Raw genomic sequence first — 22,607 nt, 5'->3', positions numbered from 1 at the left:
AGTGAAAGGTGCCCCCCTAATGGACCAAAGGAGTAGTGACAGAATTTTGCTTAAAAGTTTTTTATAAGTCAGTTTTTTGTATTTTCTTCCCAGCATTATGAGAACATCTTTCTATCCTTGCTTATCAAATTTCAGCCATAACTGAAAGACTTTATTTTAAGAAAAATATACAGCAAAACAGAACTTGAAGTTGGTAGTTTTAGAAGATATGGAAAAACATAATCACCAGAAAAGCTGCCCAAACATCTAGGCTTCTTGCTAGATAGAGGAGAGAGAGTGGCAGGGCCCTTAACCTCATCCACCTTTCCTGATTCAGAGAATCTTGACCCTATTAGGGCTGGGCCCAGGAACCCCATTTTCCAGTTTTTTCCTTCTTGGAGTTTAGAAAGGTTTATCTTATTTCTCAGGCTTCCAAGACACAGAAGATAGTGTGGAGTAGGGGAAAACATCATATATTAGTTCCAGTGCCTTCCCTCAATGCCTGCAGAACTTAGAAGCCCATATTTTAGTATTTGTTGATTCCAAAGAGACGAACCCCATGGAACTGGGGCAGCTTAGGCAGCAGCACGCTGAGCAGCGAGGCAGTGTTGATGAGGAAGTGAGCAGCATCATACTTGGTGTAGAAGCTGGCCAGGAGGTAGCTAGGAGAGAAACAACAGATGACTGAGGCTGGAGCCCACACCTTTCTTTTTAATTTTGAATTACTAGTATTTCATTGCATGTAGTTCAAAACTATTCCAGCTAATCAATGGTATTTAATGAGGTTCAGGATATAATCAGAGCGCATCTTTAAACAGATGATTAATCAGTTCGTTAATGGTTAATGATAAATTGCAAATGACAGCCAAAGGTGTTTCAGCCTATATGATTTTTGGAGCCCTTTTTGCTTCCTTTCTCCAAGTCAGTTTTACTTTTTAACCATTAATATACATTCTGTCTTTACCTTCTTGCTTCTTTTGGAACTGTAAAATCACTTCTTTAGTTAGGAGTTTGGTTTATTTTCAGTCCCTCTCCCTTTCTTTAATACTATTGGAACCAGCAAGGAATGCTTGACTGCTGTTTTGTACTTTATAATGTAGGCTTAGGACTAGTATACTTGTGGTGTAAACATAGGTATATGTTCAAGTGTACACATGGAGACCAGAAGTCAACATGAGTCTTCATGAATTTCTTTCCACCTTTTTTTTTCTTTCTGACTCTGAAATGCAGCAATTTGGGTAAACTGGCTGGCCAGCAAGCCCTAGGGAATCTTCCTGCCTCTAATTCTTCAGTGCTGGGATTATAGGCACCTATGGTTGTACGTGGCCACATCTGGCTTTTATATAAGTGCAAGGGATTGAACTCAAGTCCTTATCTTTTGTGGTAACCACTTGACCAAACCATTTCCTCAACCCCTAGTACCTTTTCCCTGGTTAGTAGAGCCATTTCTGACCCAGCATCTCCTCCACCCCCAGACTCACAGTACAATAGGAGAGATGCTGAGGAACTTTCGTGAGGATGTAAACTGTAGTCCATAGTCCATCTGTTCCCAATGTGTCAAAAGCCGAGCCTTTCCTTGGTCAGGGGTCTCAAAGGGTGTCCCTTTGACTGTATGTAGGAAGATATACATTGCCTGGGAAGAGGGAAAGGGACAATGTAAGGGGTAGAAAGTTGTCCTTTGGGTCATGAATTATGCTTAGATCCCAAAAGGAACATAAATTCCCAAACAGTTGGTGATTTTATTTTGTTTTGGTTGGGATAGACCTGGGTTGGGTACAGGGTATGTTTTAGTGCTCACCAAGTTATGGATGACGTTGGTCAGGGTCCAGACAACAGGAATGCTGAAGAAAGGGATGCTGAGGAGAACCACATGCAGCAGTCCTACCAAGATGATGTAGGCCAGCCAGATGCCCCGACTATTCATCACTCGAGTGTTGGGGTTTACTTCGCTGTGTGCCACCCCCACATTCATCCTACCACAGTGAAGGAGCAGGCAGGGGTCCAATTCAGTTTCCTCATTACCCCTGATTGAGCTTGTTCCCCAGTTGTCTCCTGAAAAGCCAAAATCCCCTGAAGTCTCTTGGGAATGAAAGAATTTCTCTATCATGTAAAAAAAGGAAAGACTGAAGACTTTGTCAAAACTTGAAAAGACACGAAGTAGCTGGGTGTGGTGGCTCATGCTCGTAATCCCTGAACTTGGGGAGTTGAGGCATAAGAACTGTTTGAGCCTAACCTGGGCTAGAGTGAGATTTCTCCAAACAAAAAGACGAGGGTCTTTGAAATGGCTAAGCTGGAAAAGGTATTTGTCACCATGCCTGAAGACCTGAGTTGGATCCCCAGGACCCATACAGTGGAAGGACAGGAACCAACTCCTGCAAACTGTCCTCTGATTTCCATACCTTCAGTTGTTAGCGTGTATATTCACACAAGTGTTTTTTTTTTTTTCTTTTTATTTTGTTGTTTTGAAAAAGGTCCTCACTATGATAGAAATATTGTAATTCTTACTCAGATCTTTACATTTCAACTAAACATGAAGCACTGTAACACTTATTTGAAGGACCAGGGGAATCGGGAGTATTTTAATTTACTTTCTTGAGGAAATTAATTAATTATAGAGGTTACACATACCCAGAGTTCCACAAGGAAGCTATTCAGTTAATCAAGGGACCAATAAAGAAGGTATTGGGAGTAAAGCTACCTCTAGTCCCCATCTTTTTCCCTGGCGCTTGTCCATCCTGCCTCCCACCCGCTCGGCATTATCAGCAGCCAAGCAGTTTCCTCCCTTCCCTGAACATGGGGCGGGCGCTGCCAGAACTTACCCACCCCATTTTTAAATTAGGAAGGGGTCTAAGCTTGGTCCCAACTCTCCTGAGACTGAGAAAATGGAGTCCTCCTCTTGTAGGGGCGGTTTTAGCTTTAAATTCTGGTAGCTCCAATGCCTAGTTTTTCGTTTTGTTTTTTTTTTTTAATCTGCTCTTGTCTGTCCCCCAATTCCCCAAATAAGGTACAGAGCCTGCCCATGCCCCTCCCAGAGTCCCAGTTTCGCGTGTCACTTTCTTCACAGGACCTCTCGAATCTAAGGCTGTCGTTTCTCCGCCCTTCCCAATACTCCCACCAATTTCCGTAAACTTTTCGAGTATCACGCAGCCCATACCTGCCAGCTTCAGGAGCCCGTCCGGCTAGGGGCACAGCGCAGGCTCTTACACCTGTGGTCTCCAGGAAGTGGCCGACTTTCGCCCCGTCTGCGCTCTCCCTATTGGTGGGACAGAATCCGCGCTGTTCCCAGTCATTGGTTGGTTGCGCAATGGAGACGTACAATTGGTCACCTTTCCTATCGTTAGGCTATGCAAGCCCCGCCCTCCCCTGGTCCACCTTTTCGGAGAGCCGTGGAAAGTGGCCAAGAGGCGTGAGAGCGACGCTGCCTCTTGACGAATGGGAAGAGCCATTGGTGGGAGGTGGGACCAAGAGTGACAGCGATTGGCTGGATGAACCAAAGCGACTGAGGCAGGGGCAGCAGTGGGGTCTGGTGGAGTAAGGCGCAGCAAGATGGCGACCGAGACGGTGGAGCTGCACAAGCTGAAGGTACCGTTGCGCGGGGAAGGCTGAGGTGGGGTTTTCTGGAGCCTGAATACTACACGAGGCCCTGCGCCACCTATTCCACGAGTGTTCCTGTCAGGCGCCTGCTTACACTTTTCTGGCTCCCATTGTAGTTTTGTGCCTCCTTTCTTAGGCCTACCTCAAACTCCGTTTCTCCTCAGCATTTTATTGCTATGGTTACCTGCTGTTACCTGTTCTTCTCATTGTTTTATTATCTGCCATCCTTCCTCACCCGGCCGTGAAGCACATTCCGTCTTTTATACTCTTTTCTTATTTAATCTGCATTACGTCAGTGATCCTTCCCCCGTGTCCCGTGCTGTTCAAAAATAATGTTTTGTTTTCTTTTGTTTTCCCGGATTGATGTAGTCACTCCTCTTGTCCAAAAGCTGAGATTCCTCAGTTAGCGTATAGTGGCATTTTTGCATGTTTAGCTGAATATGTCCCAAACATAACCCAGAAAGTGCTTCCGTTCTCTTTTAACAAGGTGGGGTTAAGACCCCGTACTCGGAATTTTGAATTCAAGGAAAGGAGAGGCCTTAAGATAGGATTCTCGGTGGAAACCTGGGCAGAGGCATCTCCAAAAGGTAGTCAAATGGCGAACACATTAGCCCTAAAAGTTTTTCGAGTTTCTCAGGAGGCTCTCAGCGTCCTGCCCTCTCCTGACTATCCTGCCACTAGAGAGAGAACGTATAGCGGAGATAGCTGTAATATTGGAGGTGTATGAAGTATGTTTGAAAACCTTAGGGTTTTGCCTGTCCTGTTTATCTTTGGGGATTCCTGCACTCTTGGTGTCACACCCCCTCCCTTTTTGGATCTAATTTTGTTATTTACCTGAGTCTGTGTGAGTGTGTGGTGCATGCTCTTGGAGGTTGGAAGAGCGTGTTGGATCCCCTGGAGCTGAGTTACAGGCAGTTGTGAGCAGCCTGATGTGGGTGCTGGGAGTAGAATAATTTTGGGTCCTGAAGAGCAGTAAATGCTCCTCACCACTGAGCCATCTCTCCAGGACGCCTTGGTGTCCCTTCTTGGTGACATTCTGAACCACAGGGCAGTTGTACATTTTGGTGCCCCGAGGTTCTTTTCTTGTATGTAGACTTGCCCTTCAATTATTATTCTGTAAGGACAATAATTCCTTTTAAGAAGAATTAATTGATTATTGTTTGTTTCACAAGAAGCATTTACTGTTAGTTGTTTTAATCACCTTATCTGGGAATCTTGTACAAATCAAACTTAATAAAAACTGAGAACTGTTCTTTCTTTCTTTCTTTCTTTCTTTCTTTCTTTCTTTCTTTCTGTCTGTCTGTCTGTCTGTCTTTCTGTCTTTCTTTCTGTCTTTCTTGAGACAGGATCTCACTCTGTAGCTCCAGTTGGCCTGAAACTCACAGAGATCCTACCATTCTGCCTCCCAAGTGTCGGGATGAGAGGCATTCACTGTCATGTCCAGTTTTTTTTTTTTTAATAGTTGTTTTAAATTACTGGATTGTGATTTTTTTTTAAGATTTATTTATTTTATGTGTACAGGTATTTTGTATGTATGTATGTATGTGTACCTGCAGAATTACAGATAGTTTTTAGTCTCCATGTATGTGCTGGAAATTGAACCTGGGTTCACTGAAGGAACATTCTGTGGTCTTAACTGTTGAGCCATCTCTCCATCCATGAAAACTCCCCCCTCCCCTTCTTAAAAGTTAATAATTGGGTCTGGAGAAATGGCTTAGTGCTTAGGAGCAGTCTTTCTTCCAGAGGACCTCAGTTTGGTTTCCAGCACCAAGATCAAGTGGCTCACAACCGTCTGAACACACCAGTTTCAGGGGATCTGATTTTCTCTTCAGGTGTCTTCAGGCACCGACTTCACACACACACACACACACACACACACACACACACACAAAACTTTTTTCAATCTTGGAAAAAAAAAAAACCAAACCTGACAGCCAGGGCCACACAGAGAAACCCTGTTTTGAAAAAACAAAACAACAAACAAAAAAACAAAAAAAACTTAAAAATTGCTGCGTTTTTGTTTTTAAAATTTGTAAATGAAGGTGCTTAGAAAAAGCCCCTGTAATTTAGTCTGTTAAGGTGACATTATTGTTTGAAGGCAAATGTGTTTCTTAACTGTTGGACTCTCAAATTTCATTATTGGAGTTTTATGTTATTCTAGTTACTGTTAACTTGATGTAGCTATAATGGATTATTATGTTTTCTAATAATTACTTGAACAAATAAGGAAAAATTGAGCAACTATCTCCACTTTTAAATCTTTAAGTTATGTAGTTCTGTACTGTTATACATGTTACAAGACATACACAGAAAATTAATTTTTAGGTGAAAGAGATTAAAAATTAGCAGGCTATTCGGTATTCTCTTGTTTGTTCCTCTTTTGAAATCCTGGAGTAAGTCACTAGTTGTCTAATGACTTTCCTTTATGGATATTGTACCTGTTTGTGGAGTTCCTCCTTCTACCATACTAGTATTTGTTAGTTCATAAGTTTGATTGAATACCTCACTTATTTAATGCTTTCTGACCTGATTTCAGGTATGTAGTCTTAAGAGAACTCGAGGCACTCCTGAGGGTGTAAGCAGGACTTACTCTTTAATCACATTTGCTTGTTTTTGCTTTTTCTCTAGAGCACTTCTTAAACTTTTGGAGGTCACAGATATCTTTGAAACTCTGATGAAAGGTATGGACCCTCTCCCCAGAAAAAGGCATGTACAATACTTTGCATGCAATTTAATGGGCTCCACAAAATTACCTTGTAGCCCTGAGGAGTCCATAGACCTCTGGTTAAGAACCCATATAAATTCTGGCTTTGAAGACAGTTAGACTCTAGTGTTGACCTTGATTGAATAATCTGACTTTTTGGATTGACTTAGAGTTTCTATTTTATTTCATTTATCTTTGAGACAGGGACTTTCTATATCGCTTTTCCTGACCTTGAACCCTAAAGACTGGCTTAGAATTTACTAAGATCTGTCTGTCTCTGTCTCCCAGTGCTTATTTTAAAGGCAAGTGCCACTTCTCCTGGCCAATTTGGGGGTTTTAATGCCTTAAAAAACCACTTCCCAAGATAGGTGGTGGCACATGCCTTTAATCCCAGCTCTCAAGAGGCAGAGGCAAATGATTCTCTGTGAACTTAAGGCCAGTCTGTTATACAGAGCCAGTTCCAGGGCAGCCTGAGTGACACAGAAAACCTGACTTGAAAAACCAAAAACAACAAAAAGCAAATAATAAATCTTTTTCCAAGCTAGGCATAGTAGTGCATGTCTTTAGTCCCAGCACTTGGGAGAGAGAGGCAGGTGAATTTCTGTGAGTTCTAGACTAGCTTGGTCTACATAGTTCCAGAACTGCCAGGGTCCATGGAAAGATCCTGTCTCAAAATAACAAAAAACAAACTTTCCATTTTTATAAAGAGAAATTGGGGAACTTTAGTTCAAAGGAAAGGAATAAGCTTTGAAGTAGGAAGGAGAAAAACATTTGCATTGAAATAGAAGTCCATATCAAGTGCAAATTTCTGAAAAATCTGTGGCAGTATAGTCATTCTGACTCAGTTGGAAAGACTGGATTGTGGTTGAGAATGTCTTGAATTATAACAACCAGATATATAATCACACATGATAAAAGGAACTCTATAGTGGAGAGAACCAGAAAGATCTGATAATAGCCCATCTTAATTTGGGATTCATCGATCCCCCTGTCTCCACCACCTCTCGGGTGTTGTGATTACATGAGGTGTAACCTGTTGAGTAAATTAACTACTCAGTCACCTCTTCAGTCTTCAGCAGTTTTGTTTTTTGTAGCTATAGCTTAGGTAGAGAAGCTTTTGAACACTTGAGAGAGGAGCCTGATCTGATGAGTTTGTGTTCTTCTGGCACTGTTGATGATGGGGTCTAGAGGAGAGACTTACCCATTTCAGTGTGTATTATGATAGTCCCCCCGATTCAGAGGCCTTTCACCATCTCTGTTAGTCTCCTTGTTCTACAGTTTTGCCCTCCAGCTACCACGCTTAAGTTATTTCTTCAAAATGACTCGTTTCTTTATTTGCTAACATATTTGCTATGGGGCAAGCACTAGTTGATACTATTTAAACATATAACCTGATTTAATTCTCATAATGACTCTGTAAAGTAAAATGCCTCTATATCATTTCAAAAGAAAAATGCAGGCCCAGATCCAGTAATTGATTAATTTGTCATAGTTCTTGTAACTAATAAGTGACTTGTCAATCCAAGCAATTTGTACGCAAATTTCATATTAATTTTTTAAAAAAATTTCAGTGTACATTTGGGGTGTGTGTGTGTGTGAATGTGAGTGTGTGTACCATGGCATACATATGGACGGACATCAAAGGATAGCTTTTGGGAGCTGTTTCTGTTCTTTCACAGTGGGGTCAATGGATATAACTCAGATTGTCAGGCTAGCATGGTAAGTACTTTTACCTGCTGACCTAGAAGAAGGTGTTGAATGTCCTGGAACCAGACTTACAAACTGTTTTGAGTATCTGTGTGAGTGCTGAAAAGCAAACTTGGGTCTCTGGAAGAGCCACTAGTAGTCCTAACCACTGAACCATCTCTTGAGCCCTCACAGCTTTTACTTTTTTCTCTTTTGGTTTTTTGAGACAGGGTTCCTTTGTGTAGCCCTGGCTGTCCTGGAACACACTCTGTAGACCAGGCTGGCCTCAAACTCAGAGATCTGCCTGTCTCAGCCTTTACAATCTCTAAAAAACCATTTTTTTAAATTAAATTATTTATTTTAGTGTGTGTGCCATGCCATGCATTTGGAGGTCGAAAGAAAACTGTCAGGACTCTTCTGACACTGTGTAGGCATTTGATTACTTAGATCATCAGGCTAGCCAGCGTACTCTGGGGATCCCTGTCTCTGCCTCTCCAAACTGGAATTACAGAAGGGTTACCATACTCACCAGGAATTTATGTGAGTGCTGGGGGCTGTTGGGGGGGGGTGGAGGTTGGAACTCTAGTCAGCATGCTTGCCCAGCAAAGGTTTACCCTCTGAGTTATCTCTCCAGCTTTCTTGGTTGTTACAAGACAGTCTTGCTTGTAATCCAGGCTAGCCTCAAACTCTACTCTTATCCCAGCTTCTTGAGTGCTGGGGTTGTAGCTGTGTCTACCTTGACTGTCTAGAGGCCATATTCTTAACTGCATTCTGAAGTCACTGCAATCATTCTATGTAGGTAGAAGCCCTTACTTATTTCTTTTCAATGTTTCTCAGTAAAGAATGCTATTGACTTATTGGGTTAAAAAGCTTCCTATATACCCTCCCTGCTTGCTTTCTATCCTACCCACTAAATACGCCTCCAATCATTGTATATCGACAAGGAAAAACAAAACAAACAAAATCCAACAAACTGCTATCCCCATTTCCAAATGCTACCCTGTCTGAAGAACCACAGAAACACAGAACATGCCTCCTAGTTAGGTGAAAAGTTCTCCCTTCTGTAAATATCTGCTTTCTAGCTTTGACACTTTGGTCTTAGATCTTGACTTTAAAACCAGAAAGATCATCTTTCAGACCAGACATATTTGTGTTGTGATCTGCATATAGGAATTCTAGAGTATTTTTTCCTGATAATTCACCATAGATTAATAACATGTAGTGCTTTATAGAATAAGAATATATAGCTATCACAAGAGCTGAGAATTTAGTATGTAGCTTAGTTTAGAGTGCTTGCCTATCATGAAAAGTCCTAGATTCGATTTCAAATAGTGTATAACACCTGTTATAATAGTGTATAACACCTGTTATAATAGTGTATAACACCTGTTATAATAGTGTGCACTTGCAATACTCAATACTGGAGAGGTAGAGGAAAGATGCTTAAAAGCTCAAAGTCAACTTTAAGAACATAACAAGTTTAAGGGAAGTCTGGGCTACATTAGAGTTTGTCTCAAAAACAAAAAGGGGGGGAGGCTAGATAAATGACTCATTGGATAAATAAAGTGCTTGCCACACTAGCCTGACCTCAGTTCAGATCCTTGAAACCAGTGGAAACACTGACACAGTGGTTGATCTGCAATCCTGATACTCCTATGATGAGAAGGGAGGCAGAGGCTGGAATCACCTGTAAGCTCTCAGGCCAATAAGGAGTGCTAAATGTGTGATGTATGTGTATACTTTATACCTGAACATGAACGCAAACATAAGTATTTTAAAGAGTATGTGTCCATCCTAGTAAGGCTATTACATAGTTTACCAAAGGTCTGTAATTTCAGCTGTGTATAATTGACACTTATTTTGGTAGTAACTTCTTTTCTTAAAACCCTAAGGTCCTTATCTTTTTGCTTGCTCTTACCATTTATTTTTATATGTATGAGTGGTTTGCCTGCATGTATGTACACCTTGATCATGGAGTGCCCTTGGGGGCCAGAAGAGGGAGATGGTTCCCCTGAGCTGGAGTTACAAACGGTTGTGAGTCATGTGGATGCTGGGAACTGAACCTGAGTCCTCTGTAAGAGCAGTGAGTCTTTTTTTACTATTGAGCCACTTCACTAGCCCTAACAATGTTTTTGTTTGATTGGTTGGTTTTGGCTTTTGAGACAGGGTCTCACTATGTCATCCTGACTAGCCTGGAACTCTTCTGTAGACCATGCTGGCCTTGAGCTCACAGAGATCCATTTGCTTTTGTCTCCTCTGAGCGATGAGATTAAAGACCTGTGCCATTACACCTGACAGCTTTTATTTTTGTTTATGTGCAGATGTGTATGTTTGTATGAATGTATACCACATGTGTGCAGGTGCCTGTGGAGACCAGAAGAAGGTTTTAGAATCCATGGATCTGGAGTTATAGGCAGTTGTGAACTGCCAGACATGGGTGTTGGGAACCAAATTTAGGTCCTCTGTAAGAACAGCAAACTCTTAACCATCTCTCTGGCTAGAGATGAACTGTTGAGCCAAATCTTCATTCATTTAAAAAAAGTGTCAGCCGGGCGTGGTGGCCCACACCTGTAATCCAGCACTTGGGAGGCAGAGGCAGGCGCATTTCTGAGTTCGAGGTCAGCCTGGTCTACAGAGTGAGTTCCAGAACAGCCAAGACCACACAGAGAAACCCTGTCTCGGAAAAAAAAAAAAGAAAAGAAAAGAAAAAAAAAACAACAAGAAAAGTGTCGGTTTATGTGTTCCTGGCAATAGGAGCAAATGTGGAGGTCAGGACAACCTCTGCCATGTGGCTCTCAGGGATGGAACTCTGTTAGTCAGGCTTGGCTGCAAGTGTGTTTACTTGTTGAATCATCTACCCAGCTTTCATCTAGTTTTTGTATGATTGAAGATTTGAATCTTAAATAGGAGATTTTGCATACGTACCTATTTATTTTTATTTTTTGAGACAGGGTCTCATATAACTCAGGCTGGCCTTAAACTCACTTTGTAGCTTAGGCTAACCTTGAGCTTCCATCTCATAGGTCCTAAGGGATTACAGGCATGTGCTAGCACTTTGACTCACTCTGCCTACTCTGTATGTGGTGCTGCAGATCAGTTCCTGGACCTCCTACATAACAATTAGTCACTTCTACTGAGCCTTCTTTTTTTAATTTAAAAAAAATTTTTTTTTTCAGATTTTAATATAGTTACACCATTTACTCACTCCCATACCTCTCCTTCCATACTCTTCCGTGTACCCCTCTTTTCAAATTCATTGCTTTCTTTTTTCACCAATTATTATGTCTGTCTGTCTGTCTGTCTGTCTGTCTCTCTCTCTCTCTCTCTGCACCCATCCCTAAATACCTTAGTACAATGTGCTCAGTCTGTATGATGTTACTTGTATGTATGTTTTTAGGGCTGACCATTTGGTATTGATAATCAGTTTTTATGCTCCTCTCTCGGGAAGACTGTTTCTCCCACTCTCAGCATTCCTTAGTTGTCTGTAGTTTTTTGTGTGGTGCTCAGGCTTCTGGGCTTGTTCCTCCCCCTACATTTAGTTTTTTGTTGTCTTTATTAAGCAGTCATGTTGAGTGCAGCTTCTGACATTCCTAAGAGACACGATCTTATGGCAAACTTAAAACATCTTTTTAAAATTATGTCTTGTGTTTGGGAACGTGCATATGGATGCAGATGGTCAAAGAGACCCAAGGAGGAAAGCAGAGGTGGTTAAATTCCATGTAGCTGGAGTTGCAGGCAGTCTGGATACTCCTGATGTAGGTGTCTTTAGTTCTATCAGTTACTGATCACTGATCCTTCTATAGCTTGTAAGATTGGTAAGTATACATTTTTACTGATTTTTAAAAAAAAGTGTGTGGTAGAAATGGAGACAGTTTGTTAAGTAAGAGGAAGGTACTCCTGAGAATGGAATGGGTTAGAGAACTGGGATAAGTCCATAGCTCAAAAGCCCTGGGTCCCCAGTGTTACGACCCCCTTATAAGTCCCTTACATAGGAGTCACCTGCTCTTACATTGTATATCATGTGCTTTTCTCAGGTGTGCTCTGTCTCTTACAAGTAATCCTGATGAGGTAGGATTTCCAATCTTTTTGCCACCTGGCTTCTTTCATATGTTAATATTTTAAAATGTTTTTATTAGCATATATTAATTATGCATAAAAATGTTTCATATGGCATCTTTCATACATGTACATAGTGAATTTTGATGGTATTTACATACCCCCATCCTCTCTTGCTCCCTTCTAACTCTTACTAATCCTCTTCCTCTTCCCAACAAGTTCACCTTCTACTTACATAGATTTTTTTTTTCTTCTTGTGACCCAAGAGTTTCCTTAGGGTAAGGTTGTCTATAAGAGCACCAGGGAGACTTTCTTTATGGAAGCATGGGCACTTACCATTGGTTAAACCACTGAAGAAAATCCCCTCCCCCCATTGATCATTAACTGTTCAGAAATCCTCAAGGAAGGATGGGACTCCATGAACCCCTTGCTTGCATGACAAGGAGTTAATATGGTCCAGTTCCTGGTGCAGGAACTCAAGCTGCTGTGTGATATAAGAATTTCAAGTAGCCGGGCGGTGGTGGCGCACGCCTGTAATCCCAGCACTTGGGAGGCAGAGGCAGGAGGATTTCTGAGTTCGAGGCCAGCCTGGTCTACAGAGTGAGCTCCAGGACAGCCAGGGCTATACAGAGAAACGCTGTCTCGAAAAAACCAAATCCAAAAAACCAAAAAAACCAAACAAAACAAAACAAAAATTCAATAGGGCTGGGATATATATATATAGCTCTACAGAAAGAAAACTTGCTCAGCCTGTTTAAGGTTCTGTTCTGGATTTGGTATACAGCAAAGTAACAACAAAATAAAAAGCTAAACACCAGTCTGTGGGAGGGGGTTGGATATCTTTGTTTGGTGATATAGATAGAACTGTTCATTGTTGACATTAAGCCAGACAATGCATAAACAATGATTAGATTTATAGATGTGTGTGTGTGTGGTATATTGTAATAACACATTTGGGATAATGGGTGTTTATTAGTCCATTTTCCACCATTATATTAAAACACCTGAAGCAGGTGTACTTATAAAGAGATTTATTTCTTTCCTAAATTTGGAAATGGAAAGTCTCATCAGCATAGTGTTGCTCCGTAAGAGATTATATAATGGTGGCAGCAATTTTGAGGGGAGATTACATGGTAGGAACAAAAGCTGGAGGTTAGTGAGAGCTAAGGACAGGGTCTCATGGAATGAGTCTAGACTGATTGTTGGTGTTGAACTCCTGGTCATCTTACCTCCACTTCTCAAGTGCTGGGATTGCAGGCTCATACCTGGCCACTGTTACTCTTTTATATAGACTTTATGTTGGAGAATTAACCTACATTAATCCCTTTCAAGAATAAGGCCTACTTTGATGACCTAAATACTGCCCAGTAAGCTCCACTTTGGGGGTGGGGGGTAGGAGTGAGTTTTTCTGCTAGCCTTGAATTTTTGATCCTTCTGCCTCCACGCTCCAGCTGGTAGTATTAATACTGTATGCCACTGTGTCAATGCTGCTCTACATTTTAAATAGCCCCAGAGCCATTACACTGTAGACCAAGCTTTTGACACAAAAACTGGGCTTGGAAAATCTCTCTTTAGGACACTGGGTTTCCAACTGAAGATTGATTTTTCTCCGTTTCTTATATTGTTGACACTATAATCTTTTAGAACTTCTCCCTTAGTTATTAAAAAAAAATCACAAATAGATTATAATTTTACTTAAGTGTGATGTTTTTTCAATGTATGTTAGAAAGTTCTTTGGTCTTGGTCAGTGATAGTATTTGGAATTTGGGGATTGACCATCATCGTTACCTCCATCTTCTCTTTTGTGAGAATGACCTCTTTTTTATTCATAGGTATTAAAAAAGTTGTTTGCTTGTTTGTTTGTTTTCTCAGCTTGCTGAACTAAAGCAAGAATGTCTTGCTCGTGGTTTAGAGACCAAGGGAATAAAACAAGATCTTATCAATAGGCTCCAGGCATATCTTGAAGAACATGGTGAGTACTTTGTGGAGGGAATGTGATGTGAGTGAAACATTAATGTGATGTGAGTTAGTTTCAAGCTCTGATACTTTAAAAGATTTCTTCCTTTCTCAGGTAATTGGTGGCATAAGGTCTAAATCAAGAAAAGTTTTAAAGATGGCCATGGTGGCTCATTCCTCTAATCCTTGCTCTAGGGAGACAGAGGTAGAAGGATTGCTTCAAGTTCAAGGCCAATCTGACTTACAAAGTAAGAGTCTATCTCAAACAAAACAAAGTAAAACAAAACAAAAACCACCACCACCAACAAAAAATACTGTTGGGCTGAGCCAGATGTATTCAGTACCCAGTCGGCTGAGGCCTGAGAATCAGGTGTTTGAAGCCAGCCTAGGCTACAGATTGAGTTCCAGGTTAGCTAGAGCTACATAGTGAGATTCTGTCTCAAAAAAACAAAACTCTATGAATGTGTATCTGTGTACATATGTACATATATGTATATTAACATTTTTATTTTATACTAAAGTGATAAGATCTTGTCACAGTGCCTATCTGGCTGTGAATGTTTTAGTACGTATTTAAATATCAGGATGGAGGAGGCTGGAGAGGTGTCTCTAGAACATATGCTGTTCTTGCAGAGGACCTGGGTTCAATTCCAAGCACCCATATGGTGCCTTACAATTATATGTAATTCCATTTTGAGGGGATCTGATGCCCTCTTCTGGTACACATGGTGTGTGTGTGTGTGTGTGTGTGTATGTGTATACATATATATATACACATACACATACATACACACATATAGCATGCAGGCAAAACACTCATGCATATAAAATAATGAAATATTAAAAAACTGTCTAGTCCTTTACTCTCAGCTGCTTGGGAGGCTGAGACCAAAGAATCAAAATTGAGGCCCAATTGAGCAACTTAGTGAGACCATACCTTTAAAAAAAAATTATTATGCTATCACTAGTTTAAGAGTTTGAAGGCTTGGACTGGAAAGATAGCTCAGTGGTTAAGAGCACTGGCAGCTCTTCCAAAAGTTCTTAGTTGAAATCCCAGCAACCACATGGTGGCTCACAGCCCTGATGAGATCAGATGCCCTTTTCTGGGGTGTTTGAAGACAGCTACAGTGTACTTACATATAATAAATAAAGAAATCTCTGGGCCAGAGTGAGAGTGGCCAGAAAGAAAAGAAAAAGTGTCTGAAGACAGTTACAGTGTATAATATAATACATAGAATAAAGGCAGTTACAGTGTATAATATAATACATAGAATAAAATTTTTTTATTTTTATTTTTTTTTGATTTTTTTGATTTTTGGTTTTTTCGAGACAGGGTTTCTCTGTATAGCTCTGGCTGTCTTGGAACTCACTCTGTAGACCAGGCTGGCCTCGAACACAGAGACCAGGCTGGCCTCGAACTCAGAAATCCGCCTGCCTCTGCCTCCCAAGTGCTGGGATTACAGGCGTGCGCCACCACTGCCCGGCAATAAATCTTTTCTTTAAAAAAAAAAGTTTGAAGGCTTTAATTTTAATCTGTATTGTAAAAAGTTTCATTAAATATGTTTGGACAGCTTTGTGCAGTGGCAGTATCATAGCCAATGAGGTTTATCCGAGGCGCAATTATTGATAAATATGTTAACTTTACTGTTAACTGGACAGTCACTGTTAACAAAGTTAAGTGTTTATCCTTCACAGTATCGGAAATCCTTAAACTAGTTTATCTCTGGTTCTTCTTACACCTCATAGCCCCCAGTTCTACCTTGAGAAAGAAATAGCCCCTCCTTCACGTAAGTGCATATTATCATCCCAGCTTGTATGTATCTTTCTAATTTTTATTCATTCTCTTTTATCCCTATTCTTCATTTCCCTTCCTTTGGATACTCTTTAGGCACCCATTCTTAGGTATCTGGTGTATTCATCAAATGTCTTCAGGGGCTGGAGAGATGGCTCGATCAGGACACTTGCTGTACAGGAAGCATGAGGACCTGGATCTGAATCCCAGCATCCATGTTAACAGCTGGGTGTGCTCTCACAAGCCTGTGTGTGCTGTGGGTAGTGACGACGAGAGGATTCCTTAGGCTTGCTGCTTTAGACTAGCTCCAGGGTCAATGTGACACCCATCTCAGAGGAAAAGATGGAGAGTGATAGAGCAGGACATGTACATATGCATCACACACATATTCATTCAAACACATAGAATTAACATACAAAATAGGAAGATACAATATTTTAATTCTTATCATTGGTAATGAGTCCATAGCCTTACTTTTATCTGTTTATTTATTTGTTTATTTAGTGTTTTTTTTTTTTTTGTTTTTTTTTTTTTTTTTTCTTGAAATAGGGTTTCTCTGTTTAGCCCTGGCTGTCCTGGAACTGAACTTTGTAGACCAGGCTGGCCTCAAACTTAGAGATTCTCCTGCCTCTGCCTCCCAAGCACTGGGACTAAAGTGTGTGCCACCACCATCTGGCTCTAATTATGATTATTATTTGAGTTGTATATATGGGGATTTGGGAAGATGGTCTAGAAGGTGAAGCTTCTTGCTGCATAATCATGTGGATAACGGGATGGGGGTTGGGGGAGGGAATAGGTATCCATGCTGGCCTGTGATCTTTCTCAATCCTGGGGAGTGGCAGTGGGGTGATCCTGGGAGAGCTCCAGGTTCAATGAGATATCCTGTCTGAAGGGTGTGAGACTGAGCATATTAGAGCAGGATGCTTAACATCTTCTGGACTCCACATATATGGGCGTGTACACACACACACACACACACACAAAGATTTTGTGATTATTTGCTTTATTCATTCCATTTCTAGAGTTGCATTCTGTGATATATAGCTACTACAGCTTGTTAAAGATTTTTATTACATTTATTTCTCTCTCTCTCTCTCTCTCTCTCTCTCTCTCTCTCTCTCTGTGTGTGTGTGTGTGTGTGTGTGTGTGTGTGAGAGAGAGAGAGAGAGAGAGAGAGAGAGAGAGAGAGAGAGAGAGCGCATGTGAGTACACATGCCATGGTGTACATCTCAAAGTCAGTTGACAACTCCCATGTGGTTACAACCATTTATAACTACTGTAACTCTGTAATCTTATGTTATCAAGCTTGGTAGCAAATGTGTGAACCATCTCACAAGCTACCACATTTTATGATCTATCCCTTAACAGATTCCTATATTGCTTCCTAGCTTCCTAGCCCTGGGTGATTTAGTACTATTAGTATGTAATTGTATAAAGTATTTTGTATTAACATTGTTAGGATATATAATTCTCTTATAAACTACTTTTCTTCTTTATGTGCCTTTTGAGATTTTATATATATATATATATATATATATATATATATATATATACACACACCCAAATTAGGATTGTAATCATTGTATATTCACAAATGTATAAATACTTAATATGATTTAGCACAGTCAAGTTGCTTCCTAGAATTGCCCTGTAAATCTGTTTTCTTCATTAGGACATCAGGGGTCTTTTCTTTTAAAACAAACAACTTTATTTATTTTTAAAAGATTTTATTTGGGCCAGGCAGTGGTGGCACACGCCTTTAATCCCAGCACTTGGGAGGCAGAGGTAGGCGGATATATGAGTTCAAGGCCCGCCTGGTCTATAGAGTGAGCTCCAGGACAGCCAGGGCTACACAGAGAAACCCTGTCTCAAAAAAACAAACAAACAAAAAGATTCATTTATTTATTATGTATATAATGTTCTATCCACATGTATGTCTGCAAGCCAGAAGAGGGCACCAAATTTTATTATAGATGGTTATGAGCCACCATGTGGTTGCTGGGGACTTTTGGAAGAAGAGCCAGTGCTCTTCACCTCTGAGCCATCTCTTCAGCCCCTATTTGCTTGTTTTTTAAAAGAAATCTTTCCCTACTCTCTTGGTGTTTTGCTTGTGAGCTATTAATGGTTGAGCCATCTTTCTAGCTTTCTACCACTTTCAAAGATATTTTCATCCTTCTGTCATTGCTCACTCCCACTCACTTGTGCTCAACCTGGGTACTTAGCAGCCGTCTACTTTGTCATTTTAGACAGGCTGTCACTGGCACTGGGGTCTGGCTGTGCTTGGCTCCCCAGGTCTGGGATTACAAGGATACACCCGAGTACCTATGCATGCATCACGCACCTTCTTTTGTTGTTGTTGCTTATTTAAGAAAGGACATTATATAGCCCAGGATTGCCTCTGTCACTGAGAGTGGCTTTGAGTTTACTGATTGTTTTGCCTCTATCGCCCATGTACCATCATACCTGGTCCTAATTATTTTTTAAATTAATTTTATACTGTGAGTTAATTATAACCTAATTGCATTTAGCTTTTCAGTTCAGGTAGAATTCAGCTTTATGCTGACATTAAGTAGAGATCTGGTTTTATTTTCTCTAAATGTGGCTTAGAAGAATTTTCTCTAAATGTGTATTATAGGAATTAGTTCTGCCTTCATTATTGAGTTGTAAAGCGAAGAGGTTGTAATTTTACTTTTACCACTATGATCAAGTGAACAAGGCTTGACCTGAGTATTTTAATGTTCTTTAGCCGAAGAAGAAGCAAATGAAGAAGATGTACTTGGAGATGAAACTGAGGTAAGTTGGGAAAAGTTAGTCACTGGCCTGCTAATGTGTCACTGCTGTGGCTGAATTGCTTACTGTTGGTGGTTCTTAGATGCCTGAGAAGAATAAAAGACTAGCTCATTTTGGAGTTCTTATGTTGTCTCTTGGTGGATATTCCTTTATTTTCTAATAGAATTTAATTCATGATTTTTAGCTAGGGTCTTATAGCCCAGGCTGGCCTCAGATACAATATGTAGTTGAGGATAATCTCTGAACTTCTGATGTTTGTATTCCCACCAGTTGAGTGCTGCTATGTCCAGTTCACCTTTTTTTTTTTAATGGGTATTTTTGTTGTTGTTTTTAATGGAAAAAAATTGCATGTGTAAGTGTATGAAATACTGGGCTCAAACATGTAAAGTTGAGGACAAATTTTCTGGAGTTCTCTCCACCTTGTTTGAGGCACAATTTTTTTTTTTTTTAATTGTTACTGATGCGCTGTGTACTCAAGGCTAGCTAACCCCTGAGCTCCAGAAACTTCTTTAGTCTAGTCATGCATCTTGCTATGGGAATGCTGGATGCAGATCAGTGCCACTGCGTCCGTTCAGGTCTTACCTTAGTTCTAAGAATTGAACTTAGGGTCTCATGACTTCAGCCATCTTGGGGCCTTAATGGGTAGTTTTTTGAAGATTTTATTTTATTTTGATTATGTGTCTGTGTGTGAGTATGTCATGTGCATGTGGGTGTGGTACCTGTGGAGGCCAGAGGTGTCAGATCTCCTAGAGCTGGAGTCAGAGGCAGTTATGATCTTCCTGAAATGGGTGTTGGGAATCAAACTCCGGTCCTTTGAAAGAACAGTATGCACTCTTAAGTACTGAGCCATTTTTCCAGAACCCCATATGGATATTTTTTTCTTCTTTTTAGTTTTTTGAGACAGGGTTTCTCCATGTAGTCCTGGCTGTCCTGGGACTTGCTTTGTGTACCAGACTGGGTTGATCTCATGAATACTGGGATTAAAGCCGTCACTGCCTGGTTCTAATGGATATTCTTGATTTATGTTAACCATGTTTTATTTGGTTTTAGGAAGAAGAACCAAAGCCCATAGAACTGCCTGTTAAAGAGGAAGAGCCTCCTGAAAAGGCTGTTGATATGTAATTATCACTTTTTAATAATCTGTGGGGTTTTTTTTCCCCAGAGACAGGATTTCTCTGTGTAGCTCTGGCTGTCCTAGAACTTGCTTTGTAGACTAGGCTGGCTTCAAACTCACAAAGATCCCTTGCCTCTAATTCCCAAGTGGTGGGATTAAAATCATGCCCTAATATGTGTGATTCTACCTACTTTTTGAGACAAGGTCTCTGGCTGGCATAGAGTTCACATTGAGTAGAATGACTGGGCAGTGAGCCACAGGGCTCTTCCTGTCTCCACCTTCTTGTGCTGAGGTCTTAGGCTCACAGCTGTCTCCACACCTGTCTTTCACAGTAAGCTTGGGGCTTGAACTCGGTTCTCCAGGGTTGTATGGCAAGCATTTACCAGTGGACCCTTGGGATCCCAGATAGTGCTTACAAAGGACTGCTTTAAAGTCTCCTCTGCTTTACTCGTTACGCGTTCCCTCTGACCTTTGCATTTCTGATAGGTCAGGTGTTTTTAGAAAGGTCTGTTTTAAGTATGTTTCCAGTGAAGAAAATAAAATTTCCTCCAAGTTATGTATTAGGTAATTAGAACATAGGCACAGTTCAGTTCTCCTAGCCTTTGTTCTTTAGTGAGCCACTATAATAGATTATTCACTTGGACTCTATGATTCCCTGTGCATTGTAAATGTCTATGAAGTTTTGTAGTACTAAATTCTGCCTCCAGAGTGCTAGTATTAAAAGCATGCTCCACCATGTCCAGTCCTGTAAACACTTATTCGAAGTTATCATAATGGATAGTGTAAACAAAACAATGTTTATAGTGACCTAACCTGTAATAGTCAGCACAGACTAGGTGAAATTATAATGATATGATTCAAATGGACTTTTTGCTACTGGCTAATCAGTCACAGTGTTTCTAGGCATGAAATAGGTAAGAGGCCTATTATATTTCTGTTTGATCTGTACAAGCAGAAAAATTCTCAAATACAAAGAAGGGCTACATTGGATCATGACAAAGGCAGTTGTCTTAGGGTTTTACTGCTGAGAAACACCATGACCAAGGCAGCCCTTATAAGGGGCTCGCTTACAGCTTCAGAGGTTTACTCTTTTATCACCAAGGTGGTGATAATGGCTGTATCCAGGCTGGCTTGGTGCAGGAGGAGCTGAGAGATCTACATCTTCATCTGAAGGCTGCTAGCAGAAGACTGACTTGCAGGCAGCTAGGACTAGGGTATTAAAGCCCACACCCACAGTGACACACCTATACAAGGTTACATCTCCTAATAGTGCCACTCCCTGGGCCAAGTGTATACAAACCATCACACAGTCTCATCCAGGGGATCAGTTTTCAGACTTGAGCGAGTTTGCAGACCTAGAACCACTTGAATGAAGGGGTGAACAGGATTCTATGAGGAAGGACCTTGCTGTTAGCCTTTCTTCAGTTCTTCCCCAGAGGGGGACCTACAGCCTTTTACAAGGGTAACTGTACCCTGGGGGAAAGGAAACAATTAGACTTTCTGGGGTCTTTGGGATACTGGTTCTGAATTGATGCTGATTCCAGAAAATCCCAAGAAATGTTGTGGCCCTCCAGTTAAAGTAGGGGCATATGGAGGCCAGGTGATTAATGGAGTTTTGGCTGATGTCTGACTCACAGTAGTCCAGTAGTTATCCAGTGGTTATTTCCCCAATTTCAGAATGTATAATTAGGATAAATATACTTAGAAGTTGGTTCCCTAACCTGTAGAGTGAGGGCTTTTATGGTTAGAACAGCTAGATGAAGCCTTTAGAGCTGCCTCTGCCAGGGAAAAGAGTAGATCAGAATCAGTATCACATCCCTGGAGGAAGTACAGAGATTAGTGCCACCATCAAGGACTCAAAAGATGCAGGGTCGTGGTGTCTACATCTCCCTTTAACTCTCCTATCTGGTCAGTGCAGAAGACAGATGGATCATGGAGAAGTGACAGTTGACTATCAAAAACGAAATCAGGTAGTAACTCCAATTGCAGCTGCTGTACCAGATGTAGTAATCTTACTTGAGCAAAGTAACACATTTTCGGTTTGTGGTGTACAGCTGTGATCTAGCAAATGCCTTTTCCTCAGTTCATGCCCATAAGCACCACCAGAAGCAATTTGCTTTCAGTTTGCAAGGCCAGTAGTGTACCATCACAGTTTTGCCTCAAAGATATATTAACTCTCCTGCCCTGTGTCATAATTTAGTTAGAAGGGATCTTGATCCTCTGCTTTTCTACAAAATATCGCTATACTGGTATACTTTATTGACAACATTATGCTGAGTAGACCAAGTGAGCAGGAGGTAGCAACTATTTTTTTTGTAAGATTTATTTATTTCATGCGTATGAATACACTGTCGCTGTCTTCAGACACACCAGAAGAGGGCATTGAATGCCATTGCAGATGGTTGTGAGCCACCATGCGGTTGCTGGGAATTGAACTCAGGACCTCTGGCAGAGCAGTCATTGCTCTTAACCACTGAGCCATCTTTCTAGGCAGGTAGCAACTATTTTGAACTCATTGGTAGCATATGTGTATCAGAAGATGGGAAATCCAACCAAAATTCAAGTACCTTCTACCTCTGAAATTCTTAGGAGTCCAGTGGTGTGAGGCATGCCGAGATACTCCTTTTTGAAAGAAACACAATGTTTAGCGGACTTATTTGGATTCTGGAGACAGTACATTCCTCACTTGGGTGTGTTACTCCCTCTCATATACCAAGTGACTTGGAAAAGTTGCTAGCTTTGTGTGGGGCTTGGAGCCAAGAAAAGGCTCAAGGACAGGTCCAGGCTGCTGTGCAGACTGCCTTACCCCTTGGACCAGATGATCCAATAGACCCAATGGTACTTGAGATATCAGTGGCAAATAGGGATACTGTTTGGTGCCATTGGCAGGCTCTTATGGGTGAATCACAGAAGGAGTCCTTTGGGATTTTGGAGCA

General features: G+C 41.0%; 2 protein-coding genes across 3 annotated transcripts in view; one reads left to right on the top strand and one right to left on the bottom strand.

Moving 5' to 3' along the window:
• Nucleotides 1-117: 117 nt before the first annotated feature.
• Ormdl2 (ORMDL sphingolipid biosynthesis regulator 2) lies at nt 118-3,245 on the bottom strand. 2 transcript variants are annotated; one of them, XM_052165963.1, is made up of 4 exons: nt 3,134-3,245; nt 1,778-2,031; nt 1,461-1,612; nt 118-641 (listed from the first exon to the last, which is right to left on the bottom strand). In XM_052165963.1, the coding sequence occupies exons 2-4, from the start codon at nt 1,949-1,951 to the stop codon at nt 506-508; spliced, it is 462 nt and encodes a 153-aa protein (XP_052021923.1). In that variant the 5' UTR covers nt 1,952-2,031; nt 3,134-3,245; the 3' UTR covers nt 118-505. The 2 variants fall into 2 exon arrangements, with proteins under 2 accessions (XP_052021923.1, XP_052021924.1); XM_052165964.1 differs by having other exon boundaries at nt 1,778-1,952.
• Nucleotides 3,246-3,368: 123 nt separating this feature from the next.
• The window catches only part of Sarnp (SAP domain containing ribonucleoprotein), a 30,244-nt gene continuing 11,005 nt past the window's right edge, over nt 3,369-22,607 (top strand). The window contains exons 1-4 of the mRNA XM_052166017.1: nt 3,369-3,561; nt 13,892-13,991; nt 18,514-18,560; nt 19,608-19,675. Coding sequence (XP_052021977.1) covers nt 3,526-3,561; nt 13,892-13,991; nt 18,514-18,560; nt 19,608-19,675 — 251 coding nt within the window. The 5' untranslated portion in view covers nt 3,369-3,525. The remainder of the gene's footprint in view (nt 3,562-13,891; nt 13,992-18,513; nt 18,561-19,607; nt 19,676-22,607) is intronic.

The sequence above is a fragment of the Apodemus sylvaticus genome, chromosome 20 (genome assembly GCF_947179515.1).
Source record: "Apodemus sylvaticus chromosome 20, mApoSyl1.1, whole genome shotgun sequence".
Classification (NCBI taxonomy): Eukaryota; Metazoa; Chordata; class Mammalia; order Rodentia; family Muridae; genus Apodemus; species Apodemus sylvaticus.
The sequence above is the reverse complement of the archived record's forward strand: the minus strand, read 5'-3'. Positions and strand labels throughout refer to the sequence as shown.